Here is a 16,022-nt window from a genome sequence, read left to right as displayed (position 1 = left end):
AAGAGGAAGGGTGAACATAGCAAGAGAACTAAAAAGTTAACGTGTATCAGTTTTAACTGTATCTTCATTGGGAATGACTTGTAATAATTGAGTAATCTGGACTTAAACTGTTAGTAATGTAAGTGCTAGTAAGTGGACTAATAATAATTCTGTTAAAGTCTTTAAATTCTAATCAACAAACTCTTGGCTTGCATAGGAAGTGTTTCTTTAGCTCACCAATTGCATGGATGTTTGGCCTGGGACCTCAATCATAAAGACTGGCTATCAAATCTGAATACAACTGGTGGAGAATACAGACAAACCAGGCTGTACTTTAGATGCAACATGAGCACTCATCGTAGAGAGCTGGTATAATTTTGGTATTTGCTTCTACATACTTTGGCAAAAGGAGGAGATGGAAAATGCTTTCTTCTTAGACTTGACCTGACATTAACTTGGGAGATAACAACTTAGCTTACAGTGCCAAGTTTAAAAATCCAGGGGTAAGGAAAACTCAGAAAAACGTAAGTAAATCCCACACAAAGTAAAATAAAAACAAAGAAAAGTATTTCTTCAGTACTGACAAACAAATGTGTCCTATTTAAAAATCATGACATTTTCTGATTAGTTTGTTAAGATAGATAAGGAAGACACATTAGACACACATACTTCATAAACAGCTATTTATTAAAGCAAACAATTTCCTTTTCTTAATAAAATATGTGCTAATCACCAGAAAAAAATTGTCATCAAGAAAAATAGGTTTGCGCATATATATAATTTTTACTGTACAGATTTTGCAAAGTAAGTGTTTGCATAGATTTCACAGTGCTCCATTATTACTGTCTAAAACAGCCTATCCTCCTGAAGTTCTTCAGTATTATCAGGAATGCTTTGGTTCATACAGAATATAGTAGATAGAACAATACAAATAAAACAGTAATTGCATTTTATGACTTACTGGAATAGCTAATCTTCAAGTTGAAAACAGGTTTTGTTTACAAGCAAAGATTAATAAGCCTTACCCTTCTTGTTCTGAACAAGGCAACAATCTTTTCAGAGCTCTACAAAAACTTTTCCATGATGCCTTGTGTCTTGCTTTCATCTGCCAACTTTTTAGCTAGAAAAATTCTGAAAGATATCTGCACCCTCAAGCCAGTTCCGAAAACAGGATAGCCCTTTGTCTCTGATCTGTTTTCTTCCCTTGTCAGTAATGACTTCTCCAGTTTGTTTCACAATCACCAGTTTAGGAATTGCTGTTATGTTGTATTTCTTCTTCAGATCACTGAGGGGAAAAAATTAAAAATAAAACACACCATTAGGGAGCATTTTAAGAAAACTCCTAGTCTCTCATGAAGGGTACTCTGGTCAGGATGCATGGGAGAGCAGAAGTGACGAGTGCCTGGGCTTCCTCAGAGTTTGAGGCAGAGCACTGGGTAGTATAGGAAGATGAACAAGGCTGCAGCTGGGAGTTCCCATGGTGAAATGTAGCTCAGGGAGTTCAGAGAGTTGCAGCACCCTTCCTGTGACTACTCTTCACTGCTGCCTGTAGTCTCCACAGGAGCAGAGACTGACTCTCAGAGACTGTAAAGAGGTCCACGGAAGGAAAGTATGACACACCCTTCCACCTTGTTTTTACTAGCCAGAAACAGATGTCTTCTGGTCCCTTTTTACTGGATAGGAGGAGGATCTCACTTAAATTAGCATTAGACATTTATTCCCGTACAAAATGTTCAAGTGTGCCAATCCCATAGAGCTACTTCCTATAATCTCCATTACAGCATGATGCATAATCCTTTAGTGTAAACAGAAGAGATTGCAGAAATGCCTTGAACTCCCTCAGCAAAACAGGCTTTCTACATAGAGAAATGTAAGCAATCAAAAAATTTGGAATAAGGGCCACTCATCTAAGCTGTCCAAGAATAAAATTTCAACTCCTCCTCTGTCCATCACATAGACAATAGTGGCCATTTCTCTATGTCAGGAGATGGAAAAATACAGATAGATTACAAGTAACTCTGTCTTAACTAGCCTACTGTTTTATAACAAAACATAGTTAAAATAGAGTTAAAAAATTAAAAAGCCATACAAACAGTGATGTTCCATGAACAAAATGAGGATCTACTCAAACAATTGATGAGTAGGTAACCCAGGAAAAATTAATAAGAAAAGACTTCTAAAGGATGGAAATTTAATAGGATCAAACTCAAGATACATGGAAAATTAATAAACGGATTATTAATATTGGAAATAAAAATAACATTTGGGAGGGAGAAACCTAGAGAGCACAAAACATCCAAAGAGAAACAAAAATACTTGCTGACACTGGCACACAATAAATAACAAGGCATGACTACTAATTACACAGCACAGAGATGAAAGTGCATAAATAGCAAGCAATAAGCTACATGAAGTAGCAAAATAGAATTCACTGTTTACATAGATGAGTTGATAGAGATAAGTAAGATGCAAACAAAAGGAATATGCAAAAACAGGAGAGAGAATCGAAGAATATTGCATAGTAAGCCACTTCAGTTGAGCATGACACAGGCAACAGAAATGGCAAGATGAAAAACATTTCCAAGGAAAACAGTTTAACAGCTATAACACAATTTGTTTGTAACAGGACAAAACAAAGAGGAGGAAAAGAGCAAGGCACATGGATCTATCTTTATAGAAAGATAGTATCTTCTATACAAGAAATTCACCCCACTTGGAAGGGTGATGTTTCAGTGCAAATGAAAAAGTAAAATTCAGGACACAAATAAGCCAGAAAAACCAATTTTGAGACTAAGACTTAACCACTAGCACTGACAACAACTTTTTGGCATGAATTTTATTAATTCACGACAGAGGTAATTAAAAGACAGTCAATGAGCTCTGAGCTCATTAAACATCTCAATGGACATCAGATAAAAATCAGAGTTAGTTGTTGAGAGTGCTGCTCAACAGGAGGAGCCTCCAGTGTTTCCAGGATCTCCAGAACCAGTTCACTGCCCCAGCTCCAACTCAGAAAGAAAACCAGATAAAGAATGTCTGAAGTTTCCTGCCATGTTTATCAGGACACTGCAAAAACAAATTCTTTCCAAATACATGGCAACAGCAAAAACATTACTTTAATTAACACTAAATGTCCAAAGAAGAAATGAAACCATTTGTTGAATACAAATAAGCAGTCAGAGAAATGGGTTTAGACTGATGGCCATAAAGTCAGAACCACACGGGGTGTTTCCCCACCCTTTTCAAACTATTACCTATCTCCTACCATGTCACACTATTCATAAGTCATCCTTGGCACATCTATTCATTGTACTAGATGTTCACATTAGAGAGCCATGAATGAAACAATATAAATGCTAATGAATTCGTAATGTTAATTTCTGAAGGCAGAAGTTAAAGAATGTATCTTCTAGCACATCATCCTCACAAGTCATATTCCACAATTTTAACAGTAGGAATGCAAGCTATGGTGACAGACATGCTGGTATGTAACAGGAAAAGTGAGGAACATAAAATCTACACCTAAGATGCAAGTTGTGCAGTCTAAAAGAAATCCCAGAAAAATGTAATCAGTTTTGAGGAAGAGGTCATGTGTTTCAGAAGGGTGTAAGAAACAGGTTAACTAAACTGCAACAGATAGCTAAAAGTAACAACCTCCCCAAAACAAATGTAATCTGTTGTATGGAAAACTACCTCCCTGCATTGCCTTATATCAAAGTGAGCAGAAACTAAGCACCTTTAGAAGCACCAGAAGAGAGAGACACAAGCAATAATGGAATAGCCAAATTCCAAAATATTAATAACATCACTCTCAAAACTTAAACACTAAATGGAAATGTAGTGCCTGAACACCATCACTACAAGCAAGAACATCCACTGTGTGAGATTCAAATGCCAAAAAATTTTGATTGAGTAGAAAAAAGATTTGTAGACTTTGTTAAAAAAACCAAGACATTAATATACGGACATCTATGATTTCCTGGAAAAGAGGAGGAGTCTTAAAAATACAGAAAATAAGACTAAGTGAAATAGTGGCCCAGACAAGGCATTCCTGAAACACATCTTTCCTTCTGTATTTTTCCTTAAGAGAAGAAAAATCAACAGGTGAAGGATACTGCTCTGCCATTATGTTGGCTGGGCAAAAATGCAAGAAATATTACAGAAGCAGCAATAATATGGTCTAGCAACAGGTTTGCTTTCTCAATGAATTTCGAAATAAAAGCAAGCAACCAAGAATCCCCATAGACCTTTCCGAAGTCTGCTAAAATGGGAGAAGAAACATTCCAAAGCAAGTTCATGTAGAAATCATGTAAAAGACTACCACCTCATACCACTTGTATGACAAAGAAGATGGGTGGAAGATGCATTTTACTGGTTCAGCAGACAATAAAATAGCTTGAGATGCCTAACACAACTGTAGTCATCAGAGACAGAACAGTAGGAAACTGAAGGTAATTTGCTATGGAGACTGGAAACTAACACTTTGCCTTCCTAAGGGAATGCATATATAGCTTATCCACTCCAGCACAGCATATTGTTTACACAGCTTCTGGGCTGAAGGTTGCTTGCATCAAACCAGACTGAAGCATGCACAGATTCTGCTTACATTTATGTGCAACTTGTAAAATGAATGGACGTGAAAAAGGCTCAGGAACAGTTCTGCAGACAATGCATCTTAATCACTGTGTACATGTATACAGGTGCTTACAAAACCAACTTTTTAAAACCTGTTAAGATCATCCTCTCCTATAGGGATCTCAAATCCTGTGACTCTCCCACACAAACTACATATGCACCATGGGACTAACTCCAATGCCAATTTATGAAATCATTAGCCATAAATAGAAACATCACGTGCTACAAAGGCAAACTCAATCCTCTTACAGTAAAATACAGCAATGTAACTAACGAAATTCTTAACAATCTGTTGCCTAGCTATTCCCAGGTAAGTGTAAAGGTACATACAGTGTCTTACTGACTAGAAAAATCTAAGACCCAAACAGAAAAAGCAGAAGAGGAAGCTATAATAAAAGACAGCTATGGAAGACGGAACGAGTAACCTTTGTACAGACACAAGGAATCTTTTAGCCAAATCCTTTGAGATACCAGACCTTGGCCATGCAGGTTAGAACATTGAGAGGGCAACCTCCATTTGCATATGAAATACCAAAAAGATTAAATGAAGATTGAGACAAACTGGAAGTCATTGCAATTGTTAGGTCTTTTGATTCTTATGAAATGGCTGGATTAAAGTGTCTGAGAGCACAGATTTTATATTACTAGGTAGAACTGGCATTGGCTGTGATGGAGTTAATTTTCTTCATAGCAGCTTGCATGGTGTTGTGTTTTAGATTTGTTACCAAAACAGCATTGATAACACACCAATGTTTTAGCGATTGCTGAACAGTGCTTACACAGCACCAGGGCATTTTCTGTTTCTCATGCTGCCCCCACCAGCAAGTAGGCTGGGGGTGCACAAGAAGTTGGGAGGGAACACAGCTGGGACAGCTGACCCCAACTGACCAAAGGGATATTCCATACTGTATGATGTCATGCTCAGCATATAAAGCTGAAGAAAGGAGGAGAAAGGGACCGACATTTGGAGTTAGGGCATTTGTCTTCCCAAGCAACCGTTACACATGATGAAGCCCTGCTATCCTGGAAATTGCTAAACATCTGCCAACCCATGGGAAGTAGTGGATGAATTCCTTATCTTGCTTCGCTTGTGTGTTCACCTTTGCTTTACCTATTAAACGATCTTTATCTCAACCCACAAGTTTTCTCACTTTCACCCTTCACATTCTCTCCCCCATCCCACTGGGCAGGGAGTGACCCAGCATCTGGGTGGGGCTTGGATGCCTACCAGGGCTAACTCACAATATAGGTGAGTATTTTTATATAAGGGTTTAAGATCTATACACAAGAGGGTTTTTGAGATGTAGACAACACAGGGCAAAGTTAATATCATACTGGGAACATAGATGGTACATTTTATACACTTGTATAATGTGATATCTGACAATATTTGAGTTTTAACAGCTTTCACTTGGAAATGCTTTCACTTGAAAGTGATGGACACCTTGCTAATCTGCTTCTAGCAGTACACCCTGTAATACACAGCTGTTAGATCTATTTTCTTTTAGCGGTGAACTTTCTGCATTGTTAAGTGTTAGTCACATAAACAAGCACATCATATGGATGGGATCCAATTTTAAAGCATCTGTTGAGATTTTGGGATTTAGCAGTCTAAAAAAGACTAAGAACAGGCAATAGCTCTTAACTGCTCAGATACTTTCACTCTTCTCCTTCTGCCTTTCTTTTCTAGCCCCCCCTCATATTCCTGTAGGTGCCAATCCACCCTCATACCTAAAGCTTCCTAATATAAAACGTAAGCATACCCTTTTTATTTTCCTTTTTTCAGAAATTCTTTGGGATTCTAATTTTCACTGAAGTGTACAGGGCACAGACTCAGTAAATATCTGTCCATCTGGCAGCCTGCAAGAACTACTAGCATGTGCTGGGCACCCACACAGAGAATGACGCCTTTCACAGTAGAGCTCAGTATAAACACAGCAGTATGTCTTTTGCGTGTCATAACTAAAACATCAGTCCCCATTTACTAGCATTTGTTGTTGACATGTTCTGTCCTGCTCCTGCTCTTCCTCTCTACTACTCCCTTTCTCCTCCTAGTGCTCACTTTCTACTAGATTGTCTTCACTCAACCCTGCAAGGATCAACAGCCTGTGCCTCAGGCAGCAAAAATCAACGTTGAAGCCGCAAACAGTCAAGGCATCAGGAGCAGTATTTCCTGTTAGTCATGACACAGACTACATAAAGTAGTGAAGGGGCAGTCCCACCTCAAGGAAATATTTAGGACTGACAGCATGGAAGAGTCTTGAGATCCTGCTCCGAATTCAGTATTTTGCTTCTCTGCAGGTATGTGCAAGGCCTTACACTTCATACACTACAAGTATGAATGCAGGCTATTTCTTAACAAGACAAAATTCATCCCCAAGAAACTCCATGCTTCCATTTGTGAAATGTGTTTTGGACGGCAAATTTAAAATCGGCTCTATTGTGCCTAGAGGCAACTTCAGTCTACGCTGCAATTATGTATCTTTAACACTGAAGTCGCCAGCTAGAATATTTTAACTTCACTGAAGATATTGAAATGCCTTCTTTAAATAGTCCGCAAAAGAGCAACCAATTAGAATTATTTGCAATGGAACTTTAAAAATATTAATGAACAATAAATGTTACTAATATTTATTAACATTCACATATTTATTAATCAAATTATTAATTTATGTTAGTCAATTTTAAAATTGTATTCTTACTTAGCACTAGTATCTAGCCAGAATTATAGTTTGGTTTAGTGAACACACATCCGCCTGCTCTAAGTCTACAATGACTCACCAGTATACCTGAAGCCAAACTACCAGTTAATTCAACCTAAGCACCTTGAACATCTCCACACAGCCCTTTATTGTTATATGCAAGAAACACAACTTCAGAAACATTGCCTTTTCATATCCCCTGCACTTTGTTCTTCAGTAAGCCACTTCAAACGCTATGATCTCGCAGCTATCCCTGACAGGGCAAGCTGTGTTTCTCTACAGGATTCTGAAGGGCGTTATGGACTGCCACAGAAAAGCCAATTAAGCTATCTCTGTACCTCCATTCCACATGACTTGGGCAAGAGCAGAGTCAGAAATAGACCCCTAATCCACAGAAGCTGAAGCTGTAAGCACATTCCCATGGTCTATGCTGAACAGCTTCCTGGATGCAGTAACTTCGAGTGCTACATTTCTGTCACGAAATTTGCCTGAATTCTATTAGAATTAGTAGTTACCAAATACAATTACTGCCTGAGGAGCCTTTGGAGAACTATGGAAAACAGCATTGCTATTTCAATCTATTTTTAAGTCAATGGAAACTGTTGTTAAAAAGGCCTAACATTAATTGGCTGCTGACATCCAGGAATGAGCCAAGGAAGGATGAAATAGTTCCTGGCTTCAGGTTGTTTGCTCTTGAGGTTGTCAAAGTGCACTGACAAAACAAGATTAGTAAACCTGCTCCATGTTGAGTGAGTAGCTAGGGTGTTAACACAGCTCTATCCTGGTAGCACACAGGGATGGATCTAGAGTTAAATGAACACTAGAAGTTACTAAAAGCACTAGAATGGAGTTCTTTGTTAGAAGAACAAATCTTGTGAGTTTAATTACCCAGTCTATGTTTAAAAGTCACGCTAACTCCTTGACCTCAATGACATCTGTAACAATATTTTCCACAATCTACTTATACATTATTTAAACGGAAACAAAATCCATTTACCAGTATTTACATGTATTTTAAGTCTCCAGTTATAGGCATTTCAGTGGCCCTAAACATCTTACCTGTGCCCCTGTAATCCCAATCTATACTTCTTGACATGAGCTAAATCGTATTTCTGACAGTCATCCAAATGAGTCTGCACCCTTGACTTACGTCATCAAAACAGTTTGTGGTATTATGCTTCACCCCGTTACCTACACACAGTCGTGTCCTTTCCTTTCGTTTTTTTTCTGAGCAAGCTGCCTACAGGAATGCCCCTTTAGAAACCTAACAGGACAAGAATTTTACACCCCAGTTACCATGTGCATTTGCCACAGCTAAACTCCAACTGTTACATTTCTTTTTCACCTAGCTTACGTATATCTGTCTGAAATTCGTCATAGTTCGCTCTGCTCTCCTCTAAGTTGTTCAGCTGTGAGTTTTGCTGCTTCTTCATTTGCCTTTTTTCCAGAGCATTAATAAGCTAGACAACCCAGAACAACCTTAGTAACAACTACCGCTGTGCTGAAAAACAATCACTTGATCCTCGTTTGCCATTAGTTTGTTTTTGACTCACTATTCATGTCATCTCGTTAATACTTGGGGTAATTTTTCACCCTTCTTCAAAGATCTTTTAAATCCTAAATTACGTACACAAAACTAGTTTTCCTTCATCGCGTTCTTTACAGATGTAACAGACTAAAGTCAAGTTACTTCTCTGAAGAAAGTAAGCTGTTAGTTTAACGTTAGTTTGTGGTACACCTCCGTGGGAGCGCAGGGAGAGCCAGCGAGCCAGAGCCGCTGCTCAGAGGACAGGACGAAGGCAGGACTAGACTGACGGGACGCTGAACTGTGCGCTTCACCTAACAGAAGACGCCGCAACCTGGATTTCAGTGTTCAACGGGAAGGGAAGGAGTGGATCAAGGGGGCGGGTGGAGGTCCCGGGGAGCTTTTGCATCAGAGACTTCATTGTTACATTATACTGCTGTTAAGGCGTCCACATCTCCTGCCCTCTCCCGTGCTTTGGAGGAGGGGTGCCAGCAGAGACGCCGACGGTGGGGGGCAGACGCACCCCGCCTGTCGCGGCCTGCCAGGCGGGGGCAGCCCCCGGCCCGGGCGCCCCTCGCGGGAAGGCCCGGGCGGGGCCGGGGGTCGCCGCCGCTGGTACTCACTGCTTGTAGGGGTCGTGGAAGGGGAGGGCCAGCCAGTCCCCGTGCATGGCGTGCATGTAGCCCGCCATCTCCTCGGCGCTGTGATCGGAGGAGATGAAGACGACCTCGAAGGGGGCGGGGGGCTGGGTCTCCTCCAGCAGCTCCGTGTAGAAGTCGCAGAGGACGGGGGTGAAGTCGCGGCACGGCGAGCACCAGCCGGCCGAGAAGTACAAGCCCACGACCTTGTTCTGCAGGGCCTCCTCAGGGTCCACGCTGCGGCCGTCTTTGCTGACCAGGAGCCGCCCGCTGAACACATCCACCATGCTGCCGCCGGCCGGCCCCCGCGGGACGCAGCAGAGCGAAGGGTGGCACCGGGGGCTGCGAGCCTAGGCGGCCCCCGGCGCGGCCCCGCGGCACCTTCCTCCCGCCCCGGCCGCGCCACTCAGCCCACCCAGGGTAACGACTCGGCTCACGCACCAACCGCCACGGCCACACAACGCTCCAAACCCCTCAACGCGCCACCGCCACCTTTATACCCGCCCGCCACCGCCCGGGTCCGCCCACCGCTGACTGACAGCGGCGGTCGCCAATAGCCGCGTCAGGAGGGCGCGGCCACCCCACGCCCCCTGCCGGTGCCGTCGGTGGCGGTAGGTAACGGACCCAACGGCCGGCGGGTTTGGGGCGCCGGCGGCAGCCGCCGCCCCCGCGCCCGAGCTCCCCGCCGGAGCCAGGCGAGTACCCCGCGACCCCCCCCCGCCGGCGGCTCGGGGACGCGCTGGGGGCTGCAGGGGCGGCGGTGCAGGGGGCGCTGTCAGCCGTCTGGGGCAACGCGGGGCAGCGCGCACCGGCCCGCGCCGCCGCCGCCTCCCCCGTGGTAGTCCGCGAAAACACGGCTTTTTTTTTTTTTTTTTTTTTTTTTTTTTAAGAGTTTCTGAAGGTACAGGTTGTGCCCGGAGGGCTTGCTCTGCTCAGCCATATAAAAAAATTAATTTTGTATAGGCATAAACCGAGCAGAGGTCTCCTCCCACACACATACCTTTCCTTTCGAGATCTTTTTGAAATGTTTTTTTCTTCCATTGACTTGACCCAAAATGTTTGGTTATCTACTGCCACTTTCTGTCTTGGGTGAAAGAAACAAGGTATCGTTTTATAAATTTGACCATGTGAGAGAAATCCCAAAGAAGCACCACAGAAGTAACAACAGCAATGGGTTTTTTTTCGGTAGGCTTCATCAAAAGTAACTGCCTGGTTGTAAGATCAGTTTGATTTGGGAGATGCATTCACCTGACCTTTCTCTCACCCATTTTTCCTTTTATTATGCAGATATACTGCTAATTAAAAGACTGCTTGCTTCTTGCGCAAAAGCTCACACGTCTTTAAAAAAGCGTAACTTCAGCTATTATTATTTTCTAAAAGATTTGTTTATATGCAAATTAAACTTTATGAATCAGGCCTTTTTATTTATGTCCTAGTATATCTGACTAATTTGTAATGACTATTCTGATATTTTACTGTGGGGGGAAAAAAAAAAAAGAATTGCTTAGGTGTTTGGAAAGTGTTTTTTTATTCAAATGCAGTATTTCTCCCTTTTCATAGACTGTTGAGCTATGTTGTTTTCAAATCCAAGTATCTGTTTCCAGCACGGAAGTGACATTTAAAACAATGTAATCCTCCCATCTCTCACATCTCACATCAATCCTTTTCTCCAGGTTTTGAATGCTGTTTTGTGCTGTTCCCCCCTTGAGACTTCCCCCTGATGTCTGAAGTAGAAGACAAAAGGAGCTGTGAAAGTTTGCCTGTTCTTAAAATAGCACTGAAGGGAAGTTCAGCTCACCTGAGCCTTTGATTTGCCACACTGTCTGCCTTTGTGAGACCACTTGTGAAACAGGATGGAGTTGGAGCCTTTGGAGCCTGCAGAGTCATAGGAAAATGGAAAAAAGTTTCCATAGGCTCATTATTGATATTCCTACCAATTTCTCCTTCAACCAGTGAAAGCATATTTTCTCAGATATTATGAACTGAAGCAATGACCCAAGGAACTTGCAACCATCTCACCTCTACAGGTTAGAAAGTTGGTTAGCCAGATACGGTACTATTCCATGAGAAAAGGATGTAATTGAGATTGTCTTCAAGGCCTGTGGGCATGCAGGGAAAAGTTCCCAGCTACCTACAGCTCCATAGGAAGAAAGAGCTGGATGCACAAGGTGCACAAGGTTTGAGTTTACAGTTGTCTTTGCTAAGCTTGTTGACAAATGTAATGAGCAAAGAAGGGAGTCCAAGCTGACAGGGAGTACAGCTGTAATTAGTACAGTGCTTTGCTGCTTCCTGTATGTGTAACTTGCTGAAAGCCTGTCTGCATGCAAAGCAATTGCCATTTTTTACCTCTGGTAATTCCTGTAGCTGGTAAAAAAGAATAATCTTGTGTATGAGAAGATAACTGTATTGCCTTCCGTAAATTGTTCTAGTTTGGGTATGCTTCCCTCTTTCCTAAGCATGCAAACAACAAAAGACACGATAAAAGTTTAAAACATGCAGAAGACTTGAGCTACACACTGTCTGTACAGAAGGCAGACGCACGCACACATACTAGCTTGTAAAGAAAATTATAAATTATTGGCAGATGCGCTCCAGATCATAAGTCTCAATGACAGTGATACTGAAGTTCTTGAAACTATTTATGGAATAGCTACTAAGCATGAGAAACCGGATACCTTCCTTGGGAAGCTTAAGGTGATCAACTCTGTCAGGACATCACAGATTCACTGAAAATGCTGCACATCACAGAAACTCTTATCTTGCACTTGGCTTTGATTTGACTACAAAGACAGTTCTCTATGACACTAGCATGGACCAATATAAAAAGTTTCATGTTATGATTTATACCAAGGAGGCTAGAGCCTGTTTCGGCTACAAATGTTTTCTAGGACTATTCTCATTAGAGGTGTTAACACTATAATGATTTGTTCCATTCCCTATTCTCCACTCGGACTGATAATAATGGAGCTTTTTATATAGAACCTCTGGTCCTTTCTCAAGGGACTGCATTAGCTCTGAGATGACACTATCAGAAATCTTGTAAACAATACTCATCCAGTGGAAGCCTCTGGGGAATTCCAGGGTAAAAAATTGAGATAAAAACTTCCCACCACAAAATATTGCATTTCTGATTTTGCTAGAAAACAAGCTTTTTATTACTGAGTTTACTATATTATTTTAATGTACCAGCATTTAATTCTGTCTTTTAATCTAAAAGCAAGACTTTCAGTTTATTTGCACTCATATTGCAAAGATGAACCTACTTCCCTTGTGTGTTTTGCTTCAGTTAACATTGAAGTTAATTACATATCCAGGTTTTGACAAGCAAATGAGAATTTAAAAAAATACGTTAAGAGCTTGCATCAACAAAGTCATGTTTTCAATGATATAGGGTAGCATGCTGAGAAAGAGACAGGGAGGAATGAAATGGAACTAAAAAATGTTCAAATTTGCTATAACTCCTATATAATACAGTACATGCTCAAGGCAGCGTAATTCCATACACCTCTGGTGGCAAAGCTAATGTCTCTATAGGCTATATATGAGTTAAACTAGGAGAAGGTTCTGAAAGCCTGTCCCAGTCTTCAATGAACATACCCTACACTCTCTCCTTCGTGCACCTTTTCCATAGCTGGCACTGTTCTGAGTAGTAAAAGATTTGATCCAATAAGCATTTGCAATAAGCAGTCTCTTATGAGTACAATTATAACTTGCGGTATATGCATGATGCTGGATTTTTAAGTGTAAAGGCATTAAATGCAAGGTTTCAATCTGCTTATAATTCTTAGGCGGTCTGTAGGAAATGCATACCTGTATAACACAATTGACACTGACAAGTCATATATACGTACAGTGAAGCCATAAGGCAAAAGCTGACTAAATTTACTCAAAGGAGAGTGTTACCTGGATGAGGGCTTGTTGGACTTCTGTTCAATTTAATCATTAGCACACCGTGTACTTAATTATACTCTAATTAAAAAATAGAAGTGACAAACCTAATCAATACAAACTTTGTTCGGGCAAAACTATATGGAATGCAACCCCTGAAGAAGTCAGATTAGAAACTGACCTTGGACAATCCCATTGTGTGTGAATACTAGCCAGTCAAGAAAAGCAGACCCCAAAGGAGACATAAAGGGAAGGAACACACAGAATAAAGGAAAGATGCCAGTGAATTAAAGAGTTAAATATATAGCGATCATTGATACAACTAGGTGAAGTAGTTGTTTTATAATTCACTTTCACAGTACATATCAATATGCTTTACAGGAGAGAGTTATTGATGAGAAAACAGGTAAAATTAATTTCCACTTTGTACAAAAGAGAAGGAAAGCTCCTTAGTCTCAACCCAATGCATTAACCAATGAGCTCTGAAAAGAGACCAGTGCACAAAGAAATACTGAGCCAAAAAAAATTCAATTTTACCATACACAATCTGCCAACTAAAATAGTTATTGGATATTCATAACACTCCTTAGAGCTGCCACATTTGGTACACTGTTTCCTCAGCTGGGATCAGGAGACCCAAACACATGGGTCTTTATTACATAGTCAGCAGTAATACAAATACTTCGTGAACGTTCCTTCATGACTGTTCTTGGATCTACTTTCCCTATGTAACCGCCAAACACAAAAGAAATAACTATCTTTTTTTCAAGTAGGAAAATTAGCCAGATAAGTAGTGCATAGGTTCTTTAAATTACAATTTTATTACAGTTATTCAAACAGTCTAGGGCCTAATGACATGCTGCAGACATCAAAGGCTAGCTGTGAGGGAATCTTGCTTTCCCTGGATAAGAGAGATACTGGAACGTGGCTTACCATACTTGCCACAAAGAGATCCAGCATCAAGTCAGGACCGAGTAAGAGCTGTAACAGCTACCAGTTAACCAAAATATTTCAGTACAGGAGATACTGTTTAGGTAAGGAATATCCCCTTTTTTTAAGCAACAGATTGTTACAAATGACAAGTAATAATTACTGTAGATAACAATTGTTATACTGACATTTGAACATACCCCTGGGTCCCAGCTTAATATGCATTCTTGGCATAAATAAACAATAGCACATACAACAAGGAGGAAAGAATGCCATTACAAAGACTTATAAGTTAGCTGGATTGGAGAGATTGCAAGGAATATTTTTTCTTTTAATCAGGAAATACTCAAACCTATCAATAGATTTTAACTAAGCAAGAAATCTGTTATAAGAAGTGCAACAACTAGGGCTACATTCTTCGCATTGTTCCCTGGGTTTGAAATTATAGCAGTGCTGAACATTGGGAAAATAGCAAAGGAATACATATGAATTTCTCCTTGCTGTATGAAAAGCCTGATTCAACCATCATTTGCATCTAACTTTGTCCTAGCTAGTGTGTATCAAATTGCCAAATAGCGTTAGATAGTCTAAATATCAGTGCTGTAGCATTTCTGACTTCCAAACAGGTACAACAGGGAAGCAACTCAGAGTCATGTAATGAAGCAGCAGCAGCACGGCAACAAGGAATAACGTTTGTGCCTGCAGCAGTGGAAAAATACTGAAATAAAATTCTGTTTAGGTTCATTTGAGTTCAGACACTCTTTCCTCTTCACACCGTAGCCTTTTGGCAGTTTAGTGTAGTTAAGTAGACATTTTTTTGTGATGACACCTCTGACTAGGTGCATCCCTTTCAGGTTCAGAATCATCCAGCATTAGACTCTGCATTTTTGTGCCTTATGAGAAGTGTAAACTGTGTGAGACTACCTGCAGAATCCAGCTTAGCCCTCTACAGTCACTAGCCATCACCATCTAATCCTATTCGTTTCCAGAGCTTCTGATGGAAGAAGGAGGCCTGATTATGACAAGCTCTCTGTCATAAGGAGGGACTCCAGAGTTTTGGTGGTAGTTTCAGTTGCTTTAAGTAATTTGATAGGCACATACAAAAGTAAATGGCCTCCACTATATAAACACATCCTCTTCTGGCAAAACTTGAGTAACAGGCTTCAGTCACGGAAAGGACAGCCTGCATCTACTCCTGCCAATCTCTGATGCCTTGTTAGCAGCCTCTATTCTAGCTAGATTGACTTCGAACGATTTAATTAATCCAAGGATTTCAGGTGATCATTCACAGTATTAGTTCTGATGAGTTGAAAGGGTTATATTTTAAAGGATTATGTTCTTATTTATAGAAGGGGAGATGACACTACTAAAAAGCCTGTCAGGTATAATGGCAGCATTTCAGCCTAATAACATTTTTTCCAGCTTCATCTTCAGAAGAGATGCTTGAAATGACCTATTGTTTCATTAGATTATTATGTTCATTATAGATTCATAATGTGCAAGACCAACACAGACAGAGCATGCTTTGAGTACTCAGCCTTGTTTTGTATTGCCCCCATTCCAGTTTCCCACTGTATACCTTTCTTCATTAGCAAATAAAGGAACACGTCCTGGGGAAAAAAAAGCCAAGCCGACCTAAGTGTTACAGGGCTGAGAGCTAGAATACTTTTCTGCAAACAAGCAAGCTGCCAATGCAGCTATGTTGCTGCTGCTAGTAGGAGCTCC

General features: G+C 40.8%; 1 protein-coding gene across 1 annotated transcript; it reads right to left on the bottom strand.

Annotated features, from left to right (window-relative positions):
* Window positions 1-652: 652 nt before the first annotated feature.
* NXNL2 (nucleoredoxin like 2) lies at window positions 653-9,905 on the bottom strand. The gene is made up of 2 exons (XM_076362209.1): window positions 9,465-9,905; window positions 653-1,264 (listed from the first exon to the last, which is right to left on the bottom strand). Exons 1-2 carry the CDS (start codon window positions 9,764-9,766, stop codon window positions 1,096-1,098), a joined length of 471 nt encoding a protein of 156 aa, XP_076218324.1. The 5' UTR covers window positions 9,767-9,905; the 3' UTR covers window positions 653-1,095.
* Window positions 9,906-16,022: the final 6,117 nt, after the last annotated feature.

The sequence above is a fragment of the Aptenodytes patagonicus genome, chromosome Z (genome assembly GCF_965638725.1).
Source record: "Aptenodytes patagonicus chromosome Z, bAptPat1.pri.cur, whole genome shotgun sequence".
Classification (NCBI taxonomy): domain Eukaryota; kingdom Metazoa; phylum Chordata; class Aves; order Sphenisciformes; family Spheniscidae; genus Aptenodytes; species Aptenodytes patagonicus.
This window is presented reverse-complemented; position numbering and strand designations above follow the sequence as displayed.

Excerpts from the sequence above, each read along its gene's own strand:
- NXNL2 (XM_076362209.1), bottom strand. The coding sequence starts at position 9,766 with ATGGTGGATGTGTTCAGCGGGCGGCTCCTGGTCAGCAAAGACGGCCGC. Across the intron at positions 1,265-9,464 it reads TTCCACGACCCCTACAAGCA|TGATCTGAAGAAGAAATACA; the intron begins GTGAGTACCAGC and ends TTTTCCCCTCAG.